This window comes from Nuphar pumila, chromosome 11 (assembly GCF_984573655.1).
Source record: "Nuphar pumila chromosome 11, dmNupPumi1.hap1.1, whole genome shotgun sequence".
In the NCBI taxonomy this organism is placed as follows: domain Eukaryota; kingdom Viridiplantae; phylum Streptophyta; class Magnoliopsida; order Nymphaeales; family Nymphaeaceae; genus Nuphar; species Nuphar pumila.
In genome coordinates this window covers 110,663,543-110,685,141 of record NC_143259.1, presented here as the reverse complement: position 1 = coordinate 110,685,141, position 21,599 = coordinate 110,663,543, and the positions used below count along the sequence as shown (strand labels likewise).

Below are 21,599 nucleotides of genomic sequence, written 5' to 3'. Positions count from 1 at the left end.
CTCTTTATTTCTGTAGAGTTATATTTTAGGAGTTATGCATGATTTTAGGAGATTTATATACTCTTTTAATTGGCTTATTGCATGAAGTTTTTTAAGATTTAGTTTATTATTTTTTTTCAATTGGCTTAATGCATGTTGTTTATTGTTTTCCTGTGTTTCCAAGAACAAAGAATGTTTTCCTGGATTCAGCTGATCAGGCTGATTTGTTGCACAAATAAAAATTATAGCTTGTCTGAGAGAGAATCTATCAATGTCAGTTTTTTCTTTCCTGTCAAAAATACCAATATCAATTCATTTGATTTGAAAATAGATAATATTTCAAAGGATCCAATGGTAACTACCCATTTTACAGCTTGGCTCTACCATTGGTATGAGAAAGGGGAGTCAATCTGGATGACAAATAAATTCAGCTACGGGCTCATGGTAACTTGAGAACTTTCGAAATTGTAACTTAGGGGCGATTTAATTTTATCGGATCTTCATATTAGTAAAGATGTCAATGAGAACATTAAAGGGAAGTCCATCTGGACGATGAATAAATATGGATATGGATATGGATTTAAGATTTGAGAACCTTTCAGAATCATTACTGGGATATAACTTGACCTGATCTTCGTAGTAGCAAAGATGCCATTGAAAACACTGATAATAGAGTAAAATCTTTATCAACTAAAGAAATCTCTAAATTTTTTAAACTTAACCAAAAAATTTAACCCAAAGAACCAAAACTTGTTTACCCAATCTTCAACAGAATGTAGTGCATCTACTATCATTCATGTTTCTGGAGTGACCTGCTATGTTTTTCAAAAAGGTTAGCAATGTCGAAAATAAATGTTTTTTTCTGAAATATTACTGATAAAAACATATATCATAACAAAATCAGAATCGCTTCAGTTAAACAAAAGCATCAAAAGTTTTTTAAATGCTTAAATATGGCTAAGAAAAAAATGTGCTTTTTTTAATACTCTAAAATTGTTGCTATGTGAAAAAGATAAATGAAATTTTTTTAATTCAAAGAAAGGATGGATTATAGATGCATGGTAGAATTGATGCAAACAAATTTATCAAGAAAATAAAGTCTGTATTTCACAAAAAATTGTCTGAAATTTCAAAACATTTCACCTTATGAAGTTACTTATTTTGAAAAACATGAAAGAAATAAGTGATTAAGAAATTTTGACATAAACATGAATGCCAAACTTAGAAAATTCCAAACTTTGTTCATATAGGTCTTCTCTCTCAGACATATTGTTTATTATTTTCTTTGTTTATGATGGAACTACATTATATGAAATAGAACTAAATTTCAAGAATTGTGAGAAACTGATATTGCCATAAACTTTATAATCCATATTGATATGATGAAATCCCTATAATTTGAAAACAGACAACAAATCTAGGGCTATTTGATAAACATGACAGACCCTAGTAATAGTAAATGTGATTAAACAATAAATATAACCAAACTAGGGTTTTTTATAGTCTTTTGTAGTTTTTTATTGTATTTTTATTTACATATGCTTTGTGTGATCATGCTAATATTATTTTTTCTTTTAGAATGAATGAATGGTTTTTATTTAATTTTTTAATTGTTATATATATGACTAATGTTTGTTATGATTTAGGTTTTATATTTATTTATTTATAAATGGAATGAATATTTAATTAGGTTTTAGGTTGTTTGTGTTTTTTTGTGTGTGTTTTTTAATTAGCATTTAGGTGTTTAATTTTGGTTTTTTAAATGAGTTGAATATTAATTAAGTATTTTTGTGTTTTTATTTATGTGAATGTTAGAAACAGAATTTTAGGGGCATTTTTTTCCTTATTATTGTGCATTTGTGCCCGCCCTAGTTTAGATTCTTGGTTGAGTTACTGATCAAAGATTTTCTTGTTTAATATAGTGGGGTAGTCATTTATGAATGTAGATCAATTGTAGGTACGCATTCACGACAAAAGTTTTGAACCTTATACATATGGAATTGATTGATTCCTTGAAGTGTCACGTGCTCATGTTAATTCTGTTGGTAGAATGTGATGCCCATGTCGGGACTGCAAAACTAAAAATTTCTAACAGTGATCAAACTACAATTGATTTATGAAAAAATATGCATCACCCGAGTAGAAAATATTGTCACTCTTACTGCAAGGTGAATAAATTTTTTAATAGCACTGACTTTGATTACGTGAAGATAGATGCATGTGTGAATGACTATGTATTTTCCTAGGAGGAGCATGAGAAGAACAAAATGTGCTCAAAGTACAATACTTAAAGATATAAACCACACAAAGAAAAAAAAAATGAAAGTTTCTCAAAAGGTGTTACGATATTTTTCTGTAAAGTCGAGGTTGCAACGCTTGTTCATGACGATGGAAATAACATCAAATATAAGGTGATACAAGACCCAATGTGCAAGCGATGGGAACATACTAATTCATCCATCAGATTTTGTAGTGTGCAAGGCGTTTGACAAAGAATATATATTTATTAGGTTTTTGTACCTCTAAAGGTATCATACGAAGGTAAGTTTCTTATTCCATAAGTTTATTTTGTATATATAGTATATTGTTAAATATGTTTGATCTAATAGATTCTTAATTTCTTATTTGTAAACTGAAATAGATGGACATGAATTGACGACGATTGCATTCTATAAAGAGACATACCCATTCAAATCACATGATATTCATCTATACTGAAGTAGGAGACACCTTTCTAAGTAATTCACAGTTTGTAGTGCCACATTCATTCATTCTATTTTGTATATTATCATTAGTTATTGATAACCAATTATTAACAACGTGCAAACAAAGCTACAATCTATGAAGATTAAAAATTCAACATATTCTTTACAATGAGGCTTGTTGATGACATAGTGAGACGTCTTTGCCAAGGTCTTGAGAGAGTAGTATAAACATGTGAGGGACATGGGTATATTTTTTCCTTCATCCAAATCATCCTACTCCAACCAAGCTCGAATTTCATAGTTATTTTCTCAGCTGGAGGCAACACAGACGAAGTTTTAACAATTAAGAGAGAAAATAGAGCGACAACAAGAACCAACTAGACAAAAAATAGAGCAAGAGAGAGAAGCAACTAAACAAAAAATGGAGCGAAAGAGAGAAGGGACTAGGAAGCTCATAGAGGAGATACAGGCCTTCATGGATGCGCATAGACAGAACCCCCCATCCTAGCTCCAAAATTTGCAAACGTTTTGCTTATATGAGAAGTGTATATGTTTTGATTTATAAACTCTTTGCTACAATTACTACAATTAAATTTTGATTTTAGGTAAATGTTAGAAGTATATATGTTTGTTGCAGGCTTGGAGAGGATGTAAGGAGTGTAAGGGTTTTGTATTTGAAGTGTGTTTATTGCATGGTTAGAAATGATGTAGTAAGTTTATATTTAAAGTGTGTTTGTTACAAGCTTGGAGAGGATGAAAGGGGGATAGTTTGAAGTGTGTTGAATGTTTGAGGATGTACGCTTGAAGTTGAATGTTATTCAGTCCTAGTTTGAGGATGTATGTTTGAAGTTTATATTTAAAGTGTATTTGAAGTTTTTGTTGAATGTATGTTTCAGTTGCAAGTTTTTTAATGTAATTTTTTTTAAACTAATTTTTAGTTTTTAATTTGTAGGTTTATAGCCTATAATAACGATATTCTTTTCTTGCCGTTATAGGTGAGATCTCTGTCTCACCATTATAGCCAACCTATAGCGGCAAGTTAATTCTCCCTCATATAGCCTACAACGACAAGTTAATGCTCGTTGTTATAGGCTATAACAATGAGACAGGGATATTATATAGGTAGCCTATAATGGCGAGTCAGAGATCTCACCATTATAGGATATCTTGTCGTTAAAACAACAACATCGTTATAGGCTACCTCCCCAATATTAGTGTTCCCAATTTTGGTGAGATTCTTCACTAGTATTGGTTTACCCTTTAACAACGACCTATAAATGTCACAGTTATTGTTCAACAAAGGTCATTTTTTTATGGCAACTTATCAGCGAGAATTCTTGTTGTTATAAGCCAATAGCGATGAAAAATAGAGCAATAGCGGCTAAAAATATCGCCGCTATTGACCCTCATTCTTGTAGTGTATGCATCAAACCAAAGGAAAATAAATTACATCTCCTACTTGGCTCTCAATGATGATCAAACTACAAGGGTCGGTCCTCTTGGATTACTTCACTTGTCAATTCCTAGTAAGATATACATCATCTCCTAGGCCAACGTCGAAATTAAGCAGCATGCAGTTTTGAGCTCTTAAAGAGGAACAAGTAGTCTCATTTCAAAAAAAATTGATTTGGATGAAGCTAAGAAGGTTGCATGTTCTATGCCTTTGGAAAAGGTTCCAAGGGTCGATGGCTTTCCTATTGAAGTGTTTTGCAATATTTGGGATGTGTAAAGATGATATTGCTATTGTACTTCGAGAGTTTCACACAAACACCATCCTTTCTAGAGCACTTGGATGATTAATTATGGTACTCATTCCCAAAGGTGGTTCCCAAGGTAACTTTGACAACTTTAGGTCAATTTCGCATAGCAATATCATTTACAAAACCATTTTCAAAGCATTGGCCTCCCGCCTTCAATTGGTCATTGATCATATCATCTCAAAAAACCAATATACATTCATCTAAGGGAGAATGTTGCATGAGGCTGAGCTTATCCTTGCACATGAAGTCGTACACTCTATACAATCTTCTCACTCAGAGGCCTTCTTGCTGAAACTCAATCTATCTAAAGTGTTTGACATGATGAGATGGGATTTCTTACTTGCGTGCATGAAGAGAATGAACTTTGAGAACAAATGGTGTACTTGGATTAAGTAGTCATTTCATATTTCAGCATCGACAATCACAATCAATGGCACTCAAGGTACATTTTTTCAACTTATCAAGGTGACCCCTTGTCGCCCCTCCTCTTTCTTATTTGTCATGGGGGCTCTCGATGATAAGTAGTTTGATCGTAAGAAGTTTCCGGGACTTTCTACTTTTTTTCATATCTTATTTGACAATGACATTCTCATTTTTGTCAAAGCTACCAAAACCAACATAGCAAACTTGTGGATCTTGCTGCGTATGTTTTTCGAGCTTTCCAAATTATCTATCAGTGACCTTAAGTTGTTTAATGGTGAGAGACACCAAATTATTTGCATCTATAATTTTTTTATGTTAAATTGGAACACTTCTTTTCAAATATCTTGGTTTGCCTTTACACCAAGGTGTTACAAGTAGAGGTGTCAATGGGTGGAGTTTACCCAGACTTGACCCGAACCAAACCCTATAGGGTCCAGGTATGATGATAAATAAGAAGACCCGATTAAGACCTGGGGTCGGACCCGAAGGTTCAATTAATACATGGACCCAAGTATAGTTTATGAAATTTTATACTAGACTCGTGCCTGACTTGAGTTTCGATTAAGACCTATAATTTTTCAATGTAAAAATGATAAAAAAATATTGTTTTATCAAGTATGACCCAAATCTAGTTCTTGTAGTTATCGGGTCCAAGTATGGTTTCTGTTATGTTGAGTCCAATTATACTCGAGTCTAGACTCGATACCGTACCCAAAAATCAAGGTCAAGTCTGGTTCTACTTGGGTCTGAATCAAACCCGGCTTGTTGACACCCCTAATGAACAAAGAAAGGGGTCCAACGCAAGATATTCACCTCCTTCATCAATTTGAAGCATTTTAATTTTCTTTTAAAATATATTTTTCATATTTTCCTTGAAACTTCAAAAAATATTTTTAATATCTGATTTTTTACGCAATAGTATAAATCCAAGTAAATTTTGAAAAGTGTCCACAAAATGCATATAATATCAATAATGATTTATGCTTTATGATCAGGGTCCAGCCCCATCCAATGGTTCAGTAACTTTATGCAATGATAGAGAAAAAGGTAATGAATGTGATTTGCCTTGTTCGCATGTAAGACAAATATTGTTCTCAATTTTATGAAAAAGGGGAAGTCTAAATCTATGAAGTACTTGTTGCACCACACGTAGGGTAGGATCCCCAAGATGTTGATGCCATTGTTCAAGAGAGACCTTTTCTTCATTAAAAACTTTATTAGAAAATTGCAATTCACTTCTTTATGCAACATGTAATTTGATCTAGTAGAGCCTATGTTCACTCTTCCCTTGTACGAGTTCTTTTCCTATGACTTTATCTTTCACACAACAATGGTTGGGCAAGAATTCAAGGCATTGTTATCTCGAGTGAATTTATTAACCGAGAAGGTTTTAAGTGATTTATGGCACATGCAAAATATCCTTGAGAACGAATTTAGAACCAGAAGCATTAAATTGTAAGAGTCCAACATTATGAATGTTCAAACATGTCACATTTCCAATCTTAATTGTGTCCTTTCCCTCATACAGAGCCTGGATCGAGAGATCATTAAGATCATGACTGATATGGTGTGAAGGACCAGAGTTGGGGTACCAATTCCCATCATCAATAGTGAGAGGCGATGCATGATATGGTTGAATAGGGCTTCCTACATTAGAGCTATTTTCGGTCTTTTCTTACATATTTTGGGTTATTTGATAACAACTTCTAGTAGTGTGACCCAGTTTATCACAATACTGGCAGATAGCTGAATTTTTGCCTTGGTCGTTATGGTCGTCTACTATATCGTCTTCCTTGATTTCTACCACACCCCTATTATAATATAATTTCTTTCTCTGTTAATATAATATTGATTTGAGTTTGAGTGTTGAGCATAGTTGGCAGCAAAATTTCCTAATCCAACTTGACTATCCTTATTATCACATAATTGATATTCTTGGGTTAGCAAGAGAGCATGTAGCTCTCCTAGAGTTATAGGTTTTGATTCATCACGAGTAGAAATAGTTGTCTTAAATGCTCTATATTAGGTCGATAACCATATCAAAATATGTTAGATCAAATCATCACTAATAGGCTTTAAAGTCATAGCCAGTCAGTGAACAATCATTCTAGCCTTTTGAAAATATTAATCAATGCTTTGAGAGACCTAAAGCTACTCTTTTAACTGCATAACTCATGATTGAGAGTGTGCAGTATAGGTTTGCTTAAAAGCGTTTTAGAACTCATAGGATGATCTCAATCCCATAACTACTTTAAAAGAGATGATATACTCTAGCTTAATAAAAATTGATAATATCTCAACCAAACTAAGTATTCAGGATTCATCACTTGAGTTGTTCCATCACTCGAGGCAATAGAAATGTTATAGACTAGTAGGAGCCAGTAACAGGGGGTAGGAAGGGATTACTTATCTACGATAAAGATGAGTGTGAAGACATGGAGGACTATGTTGACTTTATTTTTGTCATAGTTGATATTTCAGAAGAAAAACATGCACAAATAGCATAACACAACTGTTGGTGAACATAAAATAAGAACTCGTACAGCAAGGTTATGCAGCAGCAAACAACTTTGTATAAGATGATAAGGATCCAACAAATAACAATGAACCACTGAAAGCAGTAGAGAATAGTCATAAGAAAAGGTGGATACACAATCGTGTGTCACTCATCACTACACGATCAAGGGTAGCAGCCAATAATCTCAGGTAGGAAGATAAAGTGCAGGCAAAGAGCACAAGCACAATAGTCTATCAGGCGATCAAACCTCAAGGATGCTTATCAGAAATCAAAGCATATGGAAATATTGGCCACCATATGATTGATCAACTCTCTTGTTCTTGTTCTGATACCATTATGAAGAATGAGCATGAGAGAGAGAGAGAAGCAAGCTAACATGGTTTGGTGGCAAAGCACCTACATCCACGATTTTCACACCAATTCACGCATTTCCTGGGTGAGTTCTAATATCAAAAGATGGTTTACAAGATAGAGGAGATTCATTATTCTTTCACCAGATCTCCTTGACTTAAGGAACAACATTTAGGAGTACACGATAGGAAGGATTTCTTTTCATCCTGGTTGAAATCCTTTGAGTTGGCTGAACTGATAATCCTCAAATGATATGCACATTTGATGCCTTGTGAAGACTTCCTGGTTGAAATCCTTTGAGCTAGCTGAACTAAACAACATTAAGGAGAACACCAATAGTCTTGAACATATCTGGAGTGGCTCAACCTTCAAATGTGCAAAATAATTTGTATCTCCCAACCCATGGATCCCCCCCCCCCCCCCAAATTCACCAGGTTCCCATCATGAATTCTCCATTGTGCTTCACTCTCAATGATATGCATGCTATCCAATATACTTCACCAACCCCAAGAAACTCTTCTGTGGTCCCATCTAATCCAAAATTAATCATCTTCGATCATGTTTTTTAAGTACCTAGTGGAAACAAGGATCATTCATCTTGTCTACAACCTTCCATGCATTCTTGGCCATCAAGGCCATAACCTCACTTACTCGACGAAGGTTGAACATGCCCTCCTCTATAGGATTACAAGCATCATCCCAGTATATCAAGTGAGAGTGTCTCCCTTTCCCATGTTCATTTCATAAAAATTTCGCAAACAACTGCTCTATATAACGAATAATGTTCTTTGGGATTTGAAAGCACACCATCCAATAGATTAGGTAGGAAGCCAAAACTAATTCAATCAAAATAACATGTTCAACCATCGAGATAGAGTTATCATTCCAACTATCTAAAGTATGTTGAATCTTGCTCACTAGAGGGGGCACACATTCTTGATTTGAGTCGACCACAAAAGATAGGAACACCTAGATATTTAAAAGGTAAACATTCTTCCTTCCAAACAAAAATTGTTTTAATTTAAGATCTTGAACAAGAAATACTAAAAGGAATGAAGGCTGATTTCTCCTTAGTGATTAGAAGCTCTAGGGATCCCATAAAAACTTTTCATGGAGTTATGAGCATCCTTATGAAGAATAGTGCATCGCTTGCATAAAAGTTATGTCCCTAATCAAAACCATGAACTGAGACTGGTAAAATCTCATGAGTTATTTTTGCTTTAAGAAGTCTCTTTGATAGTCTATCCATGACAATCAAGAATAAGTAACAGGATAAAGGATCCCCGTGACAAATGCCCATTGAGCACTAAAATCTCTCACTTGGTTGCCCATTGATCATCACCACACAACTCAGAGTTTTAATATAAGTTATTATCCTTTCAATCCACCAATCACAAAAGCCAATTGTTTTTAACAAGCTCCTCAAAAACCTCGGCCAAATTTGAAGATGATGTGATTTTTCTTACTACCCTCTAAGGTGTGGACCAACTTATGTTCTATCAGGATACTTAAATATATCTTCATTTAAGAAAGACTCTTTGATTATCTGATATAATTTTCTGCAGGATACCTTGAATATGATTCATTATAACTTGATTATAATCGTATACACCATATTGCATAAACTAATGGGCCTGGATTGGCTAATCTTGGAAGCCCCTGGAGATTTAGGGACCAAGGTGATATGAGTTAAGTTGATCCTACTTAGTATATGACCCAATATAAAAATAATTCTTCACCACCCTATAGAGAACCCGCCTGGACCGCTCACTCTTCATTTACATAGCATCATATTTGAGTCAACTTCAACCTATAAAAGTAATAAATAGAGTATGTTAAACATGATTCAATGGTTAGATTTTGCTTTTGGAACTTAGATCTATGTAAATAAAGTGTATACCACCGTAAGTTGTAATGATACAATGCCATCGTAGAAGTGCCCTATATATATATATATATATATATATATATATATATATATATATATATATATATATATATATATATATATATATATATATATGTGTGTGTGTGTGTGTGTGTGTGTGTGTGTGCGCACACGTGTGGAGAGAGAGAGAGAGAGAGAGAGAGAGAGAGAGAGAGAGAGAGAGAGAGAGAGAGATTGGTTCTTCCTAATAGTACGACGGTGTGGACAATCTTAATTTTCTAATTTTTCTTTTCTTCTAGAATCTGACCTTATAGATATGATTATTTAGTTTGAATAGACTTTTGGATTATATGATTATAACATGTGAGCAAGTTTTTATAAGGCTTCAAAAATCGATAACTCAGAATTTTTATAAATTGGAACTCATAAAATCATTTTTTTATATAAATTGATTCCTAGGTAGTGGATCATGTTGAACACATCTATGAGGTTAGATTTGTTAAATATGGCTTGAAGCATAAAAAAAAATCAGTGTTGACCATATTTCATGGACGGCTATATATATATATATATATATATATATATATATATATATATATGAGAGAACTGAACATATTAGGCCTTCTTTTCTCATCTGAATCGTTAGATGTGTTTAGCATGCTCGATTTAGTGATAATCGACTCTTGGATCATGTTTTTTTTATGAAAAAATATATTTTTATGAGCCGGGAAAATTTGATGCCTCTATAGCCATTGATTTTGGATCAACGGAAAAACCTGTATATAGGTCAAATTCCAGTGATCCAAAAATTGGTTCCCACTAAACAAAACCTATAGATCACATATATGGTGTTAGACATGAGAAAAAATATCAAAAACTATGTTTTTTGAAGGGGCTTAATGGGGCCGAGAAAGCGGCAGAACCAATGCATTACTATATATATAGAGAGAGAGACCCTTTTGAAAAACATATTTACACGTGTTTTTTACTTAATCTAAATGTGTAGATGTGATCTCTATGCTTTATTTAGTAGGAAACATGTATTAGTTTTAACACTTTAATATTTATATATATAGAGAGAGGAAAAAAAAAGAGAAAAATGTGTAGGTTCCAAACCATTATCTCGCAAACCGTCCTAGACCCCTTTGGAAAACATATTTACATGAATTTTTTACTTAATCTAAACGTGTAGATGTGATCTTTATGATTTATTTAGTAGAAAATATGTATTGGTTTTAACGCTTTTTATGTTTAGATGTATTTTTAGTTGAACAAAAAAATCAACAGTTTATATTACACCAAAACTTGATTAACTAAAAATCAATAATTATTGTTAAATTAATTCAATTCAAAGCATGGCTCTTAGTACATAAGCAATGATAAACACATCCGCTGGTTTGAATTAAGCATTAAATACATAGTATGTTTTTTAAAAGGGTCTGAGACAGTCTCCAACTTACACATGATTTTATATATATATATATATATATATATATATATATATATAAAGTGAGAGAGAGCGTAGGGGTCTAACTAGGTCAAGTATACCAGACCTGACCTGATATTCCAAACTGATTATACCTGATGTGATCCAATTTTAATAGACCCATGAGATCGGGTCAGGTCTAAAATATAACCCATAACAAACAACGGGTTCACGTCTTGCGTATTATAAATAAAGACCCGAACCTGATTGAATCCAACCGGAGTTTTATACCTGAACCAAATAGTTCCACATAATGTAAAACTGAATAAGATTATATGCCCAAACCCATTTTATAATTGAACCAAGTCAAACATAAACCCGCTTCATATTTGAACCGATCTGAAACTTTGCCAATCATGTACTCCAACGTGTTTTATATGTGAACCGACCCGAACCGAACCCATTGTTTAGAATAGTTAATAAGTTTCTCATTTGTTAATATATAATCTTCTTGTTGAATAGGTAATTTTATTAATTTACATATTTTTTATTGATAAGGAATTAGGTTTAGAATACAAATCATATCAAAAATCAAATTAAAATCCGAACCGATTATACCCGAACTTGTTAACCCATGTAGGTCCACACTTTTCAGCGCCCCTGGACTCAAATCAAAATGCATCAGGTCTGGGTCTAATTCCTATACCTGATTGCCCTCCATTAGGTTAGGCCCCACAACTGACAGGCTCTGTCCCCGAGATGGAGGGTGATCTGGTGCTTAATGCACAAATATTCGTGCAATTGATCACGATCAAACTGCGTGCTCGGTGTCTGAGAGAGAGAGAGAGAGAGAGAGAGATGATATAACAAAGCAAAGCCACGTAGAGAAAAAAAAAACAAAGTGGCACTCTCAAACTAAGCCAAGCTGGACCAGTGACCACTCGCTAACGATGACATATATCTGCTCTCAGTTTGGTGGGGGAATCCTCTACCACCCACTGCCTCCGCGCGACGTTCCCCCTTTTATTTATTCGTTTACGCCTCCCAACCAACATACCTTAAACATTCGCTTCTTCCCTCCTCTTCTCCTTGTGTGTGAATTCTTAGTCCCACCCAAGAAGACAGTGGTAAGGCAAACACCCACCTTCCTTCTTTTCTTCCCGCTTTCATTCTTCAAAACTTTTCATTGCAAGCGTGTTACGTGCAAAGATCTGATTTATTTCTTTCACGATCATGATGGTTGTTCTAGATTTTCTTTGTCGGTTTGTTTTTATGAGATTACTGCCTGCCCACATTGTGGGATTAGTGACACTAGATCTTAAGCATCTCTATTTCTCCTTTGAATGAGTTTTCTTTCTCATTAATCGTGGGAAACCCGTCTGGCTCAGAACCGTAGAGTATTTGGATGCCTTCCTCGTTGGCCATGATTTCTTGGTTACAAATTTCAATGATATATGTGAAGAACACCATTTTATAGATCTAAATTTTTAGTTTAGTTTTTCCATTTTTCTTTATTTATTTGTATTTTGGTTGCATTGTTGTTGGGCTCTGGAAATACCCAATAGTTAGTTTTCAGCATCTCGTTGTGAAGAAGCCCATTTGCAGATCTAAGCTCTCTTCTAATGTTTAACTATATATTTTTATTTTTTTTACGCTAGATGGTTTAATTACGTCAAATATGTTAGATCCCACTGCTGACTTAATCCAAAAATTAACTGCCAGTTTTTGTATTATAAGGTATTGCACTCCGCAGGGAAAGGAAGGTATTCACCTAATTTTTTTCTTCTCTTTTTTTCTGGCCGAGTAGAAATGAGGGGAGGATTATGGCAACTTGGGCAGTCGATCACACGACGGTTATCTCATGTCGACAAGAAGGGGAAGATTAAAGGGCTGACAGGAAGGGGTTTTGCTACGGAAGGTACATTGAAGAAGACAGTGTTGCATGATTTCCATGTCGAGAATGACGGGAAGATGGTGCCTTTTGCTGGATGGAGCATGCCCATTCAGTACAAAGACTCGATAATGGATTCAACGATCAATTGCCGGGCTAATGGAGGACTATTTGATGTTTCACATATGTGTGGATTGAGTCTTAAAGGCAAGGACTGTATTCCGTTTCTGGAGAAACTTGTGATTGCAGATGTGGCCGGGCTTGCTGATGGAACGGGCACACTCACAGTGTTCACCAATGAGAAGGGTGGGGCAATTGATGATTCTGTTATAGCAAAGGTGAAGGATGACCACATATACTTGGTTGTGAATGCTGGCTGTAGAGACAAAGATTTAGCACATATTGAATCCCATATGAAAGTTTTCAAATCAAAAGGTGGGGATGTTAATTGGCATATCCATGACGAGAGATCACTTCTAGCTTTGCAAGTCAGTATCTTCCCTGTTTTGATCTTTATAGAGTTGCTGTTTACTTAAAATTTGCATTCTCAGCGGTTGTAGACTTAATTGTTCCTTATTCTTGGCTCTAGATTCTACCCTTTGATGCTAATGCCTAGTTAAATATTTTTTTTTCTGTTTGGCTTCTTTAAATATTACATTCTTGTGATGTTCTTTCTTTTTTCTTTTCATTGGGGAATCTGAACAAATAATTTTTTTCGGACAAATTGCTCTTAGACATGGATAGTTATGTACTGCAATTTTAGTTTATGTCTATATATTGTCTTCAAATTCAGTTCATTTCTTTGATGCAGGGTCCTCTTGCTGCTCCAGTTCTGCAACATCTAACAAAAGATGATTTGAGTAAAATGTACTTCAGTGACTTCCGTATACTACAGATCAATGGTGTTCCATGCTTTCTAACAAGAACAGGGTATTTATGATTTGCTACCTCTTTCATGCTTCCTTGTCTATCCTGATAATCCTACAAAGTCAAGTTTAAATCTCTAGTACTTCTTTAGATGCTCTTTCATGCTTCTTCTAGTTGCATTTGAAGCTGTATACCTTCTGGCAATCTAAACTTTATGGGCGCCAGAGTTGGATATGTCTGTTAAACATCAAAGATACAAAACCACAATTTAGATGCATAGAGAAGGCTTATGTTTGGGCAAAGTGATAAATTGGTGATTGATGTTCTGGCACATTTTAAGTACACCCACTGAATTGGCACCCAAAGTTTACAGCTTCCATTAAGATGATGGATCACTGACTACTGAATCAATATTCACATGAAGCTGCCACTACTATGTTATGGGGAGCTGTGAGTGACTCCGCCTGATAGAGTGCTTTCAAGAATTGTGCCATTTATGCCTATGAAGTGAGGTAGTTTCAGGTGGTGATATCACCATTTCTGTAGGCAATGAGCTGAGGATATGTAAAACTAACTTAGTCCTTGTAGTTGGTGAGTAGAGAATTTTTTAATTTCTATTTGTGCTGCTTGAGCTACACAACTTAAACATGCAAAAGCAAGAAATGGAACTTATCAAGCAAATCTTTTAATTCTATATATTTCTAAATACAGAGACATGGAGTGACTTATAAATTGATGACTTTAGCATTGTCAAAAGTGTGCCTGCTACAGAGTGATCACATATTGTAGGTTGAACACAACAAAGAGCCATTTAATGTGGTAAATTGTGTAGCATGATACACTGGAACTACTTGGATCATGCTTAAGCACCATCTTATTCAAATATTTAATACATGACAGCCATCAGGATTTACAGCACAACACAAAATAGGTTTAGTATATTTGAGGTGTGAGGATGAAATGCACACACGCACGCACACAGAACGTGAATCTAATATGTTCACCACAAATTTGTTTACCCCTGTAAAAACTCAATAATGACATTGATTTCAAGCATTAATTGTTACAAACCATGAGGATTTTACTAATTTTACGAATATATATTTTTGTGCATGTGAAGCTCCTAACATGGTAATGACTTTTGATACCTGGTCATTGAGTTGAGGATAACAATTACGCATATTATCATCCATGCATAATATATGCCTGCTAGTTTCTGTTTAAATACGTGCTTGTTGATAGTTTTTGTACTGACTTACTATTACTAAGGTAGTGATAACATGGACATTTATTCATTTTGTTAAATGCATGGTTTGGGTGCTTCATAGATCTTTTTGTCTTTTTTTTGGCATACCATTCTTGCTGATGACACTGTTTCTGCTCCTACCAATTGTTTTTTGTGTGAATCAGCTTTTCTTTTGGGGAGGCTCTGTTTAACATTGATTATCATTTCCTTGATGATTGTCCTATGGCTTCATGATATCGCTGTTAGACTATTGATTTGTCTCTTGTCATGGATATGGTTCTCATTGGTTCTTTAGTAATTAACTATATGATCCTTTTCATTGATTGCTGTCCATGCCATGTAAATGGCCAACCACCATAATAACTGTTCAGATTTTGCAAAAAGTTCCGTTCTCTTTATTTTGGTAAATTACCTGCAAATACATGTAGGGAAATCTCATTCAAGGACGGAAGTGAATTTGGGTGAAGCATCGAAGTACTTTGCAATACAGATTTCATACTTACCAATCTGGATCTCCTTCCTTTCTTGTCTGTCACTTGGACACAGCTGTGGGTGGATACAGGGTTGTGGCCATTTTTATGAAGTTTTCAATATGACTAGCATATAAGGGGACAGTAAACAGGAGTCATAATGTAGTACCTGGTGACCAAGATTCTTGTTAGATTCCTTTTTCAAGTGCAATTTCATCTTGCTAAGATTCATTGAAACTCCCTGTTGATAACAAGTTATTAAAAACGAAAGTAACTGGGATATGGTTATGGAATATGGGAATGGTTACTCTCATGGAGCTCCTCATTCAGAATGATATGTGACAGGACAAGCAACAACATCCAATTATCAATGTAGGCACTGTACCCACTGAATGCAGAACATTTTATGCATTTCTTACAACTGCAACCTGTAGACTCGTACATAACAAATCCACCTCTTATGAACTATATTGCATTCATTTTTTTTTCTTTTCTTCGTCTGGCGTCTGGTGTGTATTCTTTTTCTGTTTCTTTTATGTATAAAAAAACTTTGAAAAGCTTTAGCTTGTTGAAGCTGATATCATGTTTATGTTCTGATTGTACCACTGGTCTTCCTTTTTCCCTTTTCCAACCTCTGGGTTTCAACGGTTTGTTAGCAGCAAAAGTTTGCCTGAATCTCCATGTGATTCAAGCTGTTGGAAGATAAATATAATTTCTGAGGCTTGTTTCTTTCTGAATTCATCTTTATTTATTCCAAAGTAATCGAACAAGTTAGTGAACTGATCTGAGTTTGACCTCATCCACGAGCCTTTCAGGTACACTGGTGAGGATGGCTTTGAAATATCTGTCCCTTCAGAGCATGCAGTTGATCTTGCAAAAGCCATCTTGGAGAAGTCAGAAGCAAAGGTCCGGCTAACAGGGTTAGGTGCACGCGACAGTCTTCGACTAGAAGCTGGCCTGTGCCTATATGGAAATGACATGGAACAGCATACTACCCCTGTGGAGGCAGGCCTAACCTGGGCAATTGGAAAGAGAAGAAAAGCTGAGGGTGGATTTCTTGGTGATGAAGTAATCTTAAAACAGCTTGCAGAGGGACCACCAATTCGACGTGTTGGCTTCTTCTCTTCTGGCCCACCTCCAAGAAGTCACAGCGAAATTGTGGATTCTGAATCCAAGCCTGTTGGAGAAGTGACGAGCGGAGGGTTCAGCCCATGTCTGAAGAAGAACATAGCCATGGGTTATGTAAAGCCAGGTAGTCATAAGCCAGGGACTCAGCTGAAGATTGTTGTTCGTGGGAAGTCCTATGATGCTGTCGTTACAAAAATGCCATTTGTTCCCACCAAGTACTACAAGCCATCATAGTAGTTTTTGCTTGCATTGGGTCTTTTGAATTGGTTGCGCAGGCTTCTACAGACTCATGGATTGTTTGAATTTCTCTTTTACAAGACTTAAGTTCAAGCAAGAAATGATTTTATTTCTCTCGTGCTTTTTGCCTGAAAATATAAAACATAAATGAGATTGGCTGGGTGAATGGTGGTAGTTGAATTATCTTTTACTAGAATGGTGCAAATTCTGTCTTCAAATTAGCAAACTTAGCTGTTCGTTACAGTAAACCAACAGGGGAGAGTATCGAGATGTTCTCTTGGAACACATGCTTCCGGTAGGATATACATCCCAACTAACATGACAAGTCAGGGGACTCGAGTCAAAGATTTTTTTTCTTTTTCTTTTTTTGGTTAAAGATTGTTAATACAAAGAAGTGTTGGTATCCGTGACAGCCATGTTTCAATGGATGGATGGTAACTTGTCTTTATTTCAGTTAGCTTCAGTAAGTATAATATGTTTGGATACAGCTATGATGATAAACTTACCAATGATCAATCTTTCACCCTCTCAGATAATAAACCACTTCAGCTGACTAAATGGAGTATAACTGTGTGTTAAATCTGTGGATACATATAAAAATTTTGCCCATTATATCCATTAAAACTGTAATGATTACATGCAAACATAACAGCTTTGACAGCAGACACCTCACTGAGAGAAACTACCAACATTGTCGCATCGGGATGAATAGAAGGTATGGCACTACCGAGTAGAAATCATCTTTATTTTATATATTTTTATTGTTTTTGTAGATCAGACCTTACGGGTGTGTTCTAGACTGTCCCACGGACACTTCACTTAGTATGCATATCTCGTACCAACACAACATGACACTCGGACACGTTAAGACACTTCATCAACATAATCAAACCAGTTTCACTGGCAGTCAACATTGTGCCATTAACTTTATCTATTTTCTTTTATGATCTTATTTACTTTATCTCATATTCACTTTATTTTTCTTTTAGAATGTATCATCTATTACATTACATTTCAATTTCAACTTAGTTTCATTATCTGATGTTCCTAAATATAAATATAGTGATTTAGATTTGGTTTTCACACAGTAGGGATTGAAAAACACAAACACAAAGAAAAGAGACAAGATCGAATGACAAACGCATAGGCCGACCGTATGAATCTTAGAATTATGATGAATCATCAGAGGATCTCAGATGCACAATGAAAGCAACGACGAATATGACATCTCATGCTATCATATGCCAATCCTAGCCATCCAACGGAACGCATCCTGGCCGTCCAGTTTTGCAGTCCGTCCATACATATGATCATAGTCATCCTGATGCATTCGATTGGACGGCTAGGATTGTGCATCATATATTAACCTCAGTCATGTGTCTCGCTTTCTCCTTGTTAGGCCACCACACTGTTGGCTCGACGATAGCCGAAAACTTTTCAAGCATACCTAGAAGCAATGGCAGCGGGTATGCTTCATCGATGGTGAGCACGCTTGCCATGCACTCATCAACATAATCGTTCATGTCGGGCCGCAGGGAAGGATGAACACGAAGGAAATTCTCAATGTGGATATGCAGATCCTTGAAGAGCCTTGCGGCGTTGCGCTGCTCTTCGGCGAGCTGAGAAGGTTGGATCTTGTTAACCAAACAGAGGAGCAAAGCTGAAGCAGAGAACAAGATGGTGGAAGGGAGAGAAATGGAGAGAGAAGAGAGGATGGTGGCAGTGAGGATGAGGGAGTTGATGGAGCCATGGAACAGTGTGTTCCAATTGTTTCTCTGTTGAGCCAAGATGGCATGCATCTCAGCCCTGTCAGATGCAACTGCTGCTATCTCATAGAGCTTGGCTAACACAAGTGGGTCAGTTTCTTCCTCCTTTTCTTTTTCTCTTCTTTCTTCTGCTATGGCCACTTGCTCCTTGTATTTACTGCTAAGAAGATTGAATTTAGGTGTAAACACAAGTGGGGTTGTCATGGATGCTGCTGCTGTTCTTCTTCCTTTTATTGGTGACATGTAACAAGTTAGTGTCTTAGGAGAAGGGTTTTGAGAGAGTTTCATTTTTGTTTTGGAGGATTGCATAGGGAGGGTGAGAATGCTATACATGGCTGCCATATTTTTTGTATTGGGTAGCTATATATGAAGGTCTAAGGGAGGAAAAGAATGAAGAATGTAAGCTTTGGTATGGGAAGCTATGAAGGTGTAAGACTATGAAAAGGATGAAGAATGGATGTGGGAGTTGGGTTGCATTTATGGGGGCAGAAAGTTTGAAGGAATTGGAATGGGTTTGGAACTTTGAACATTGAATGGGCAAAATCTCTGTTGCGAAAATGTCAAAAGATTTGAATGGTTGCTTTTGGACCGTGCTCCTGGCTTATGTTGACATGCTCTTTAGAGAGGGTCAAACATGGCATAATAAAATTGTTGGTTGGTAGCGAAGGACACTTTCTTTTGCCTCCCCTCATATCATATATGGTAGAGGTGGCTTGTGAATGTCACCAAAGTTGGCGGGACCTCACAAGTTCCAAACCCATCCTTAATAAGATCAAGTGCAATAGGATTGCACAAATATTTATGGGTTAAACACAGAGGGCTTGTCAGTTGTGGAGCCCAAGGAGGGCAATCAGGTGCTTAATATACAAATTTTGTGCCATGTGATTGCACCCGATTCGGACTCGAGGGGACCTCAAGGTTTTACCAAACTAGCCATCAATCAATATTCAGTCGATGATGGTGGGGTTTTTTCCTAGGAATATTAAAAAAACTTTTCTGTTAGGAGGAGTTACATTCACCCAAGAACGGTCCCTTGAAAAGACACAATAAGAGGGAAAAGGGTAGGGATGGTCCTACCTTTTTTTGTTAGGTCATGTTAGGGTCTTTCAAAAATCATACTTTCACGTTACTTTTTGCTTGTTATAAACCATTATATTGTTTACTCAATAGAGAACATGTATTTAATTAAAGATTTCTTAAGCTCAAGTGTATATTTTAAAAAGGTAAAAAGAATATCAATGGTTGATATTATACTAAAATTTGATGAATAAAATATTTATAATTTTCTATCAAAGCAATTTGAAAAAAAGTTTGTTTCTTAGCAAAAAAAAGTAGTGAATGATTCAAATAGAGCAAAAAATACTTCTTCCTAACCACAAAAAAAGAGTTAAGACCATCTGCCTTCTCTTTCACTAAAATTTCTCTTTTGCATTTATTACGTGAGACCCATTATATATTTTTCATAAAAATGCTTCTCTTCTTGGGAAAGAAGCCTTCTTTCCTACAAAAGAGGGTATGTTTTATAGAAAAGAACAGACGCCCCGCTAAAATGGTTATGTTGGGAAAACTAACAAGGCCTTCTACAGTTTTGCTGCCACGTGAAGTGTTATTTTTTCCTAGCATTTCGTCTTGCCTTTTTCTAATTGAATTCCAGACGGGTGCAGCATATTATTCATGGGTAGGGGTGTGAACGGGGCAGATCTAGTTCGGACCCAGGTTAGTTCAAACCCGGATCTGACTAAAGGTGTGGGACTGGGTTTGGAACCGGGTCTGATTGGGTTTTCTATATGAAAACCCATACCTGAACCCTATAAGAATTACACGAACCAGACATGGTCCATACCCTATAAAATAATATTTTGATACTTTTTTATATTAAAAAGAATCACGGGTCTTCATTGAAACTCGGGTTGGGCCCAGGTTTGGTATGAAATTTCACAAACCATACCCAACTCCATAAACTAATGGGACCCTTTAGGTCTGACCTGGATTCTAATTGGTACTCATTCGACCCTGTAGGGTTTGGTACATGTTGGGTCTGGGTCAAACTGACCCATTGACACCATTTATGGGTGATTTCTTAATGTGTTAAGGCAGGATGTGCCTTGCAAATGAGTCCGATAAAGGATGGAGGTTTTGCAATTTTTGACTGTTCCATATTTGATCCCGATCTGAATTCCTATGTATTTATATGTTCCGAAACTGATCCGTTTGCATCCCTATCTTTGACATCTAAAATCATGTAATTAGGGCTGTCAATTAGGCTACAAATGAATGGGATATTCGATTTGAGTCTGACATGTTATTTTTTGATATGGATCCTTTAAGTAAAAAACAAACGTGCATTTAGATCAAATTCTGATATGTCCAATCATATTACTTTTGGGTCCTCGTTGGATTTGGATCAACATTTTAAGTCATATCTGGAACTGATCCAAATCAAAATCTGACCAGATTGCAATTTTAACATGTAAATGGCTTGCTTTAATTCATTTTTCCTGGATCCAATATTATCACATGTATTTCAGATCTTACTTCATCGGAATTGATTCAGATCCTAATCTGGATTTGGATCTACTGTTTGCATTTTGTATTTGGATTCAGATCTGGCAAGATCCCAACCGAATCTGACCTGTTTGCACCCCTAGTGTCAATGGGTAAGTATGATCCAGTCTTAATCCTTACTGAATTCAACAGAATTCGGGTTTGGTAATAAACAAGAAGGTCCAATGAAAATTCAGATCGGTCCCAGGGTACAATTAGTATAGGGATCCAAGTATATCAGATTTAATAGCAACTTTAGTCAGACCCGAGTTCCAATTAAGATCCACAACTTTTAAATAAAAAATATTATTATACTAAGTATTAACTGGGTGCAGTTTATGGGTAGGTCCAATAGGACTCAGGCCTGGACCAGGTTCTAGCACCTCATAGTCGGATCCAG

The 21,599-nt window shown here is 35.8% G+C and overlaps 2 protein-coding genes across 2 annotated transcripts; one reads left to right on the top strand and one right to left on the bottom strand.

Annotated features, from left to right (window-relative positions):
• The first annotated feature begins 12,046 nt into the window (after positions 1–12,046).
• On the top strand, positions 12,047–17,055 carry LOC149822835 (aminomethyltransferase, mitochondrial-like). The gene is made up of 4 exons (XM_089980082.1): positions 12,047–12,177; positions 12,858–13,429; positions 13,753–13,871; positions 16,340–17,055. Exons 2-4 carry the CDS (start codon positions 12,860–12,862, stop codon positions 16,884–16,886), a joined length of 1,236 nt encoding a protein of 411 aa, XP_089836208.1. The 5' UTR covers positions 12,047–12,177; positions 12,858–12,859; the 3' UTR covers positions 16,887–17,055.
• Positions 17,056–18,244: 1,189 nt separating this feature from the next.
• Positions 18,245–18,859, bottom strand: LOC149822834 (putative F-box protein At4g22030). The gene has a single exon (XM_089980391.1). The coding sequence runs from the start codon at positions 18,857–18,859 to the stop codon at positions 18,245–18,247; it is 615 nt and encodes a 204-aa protein (XP_089836517.1).
• Positions 18,860–21,599: the final 2,740 nt, after the last annotated feature.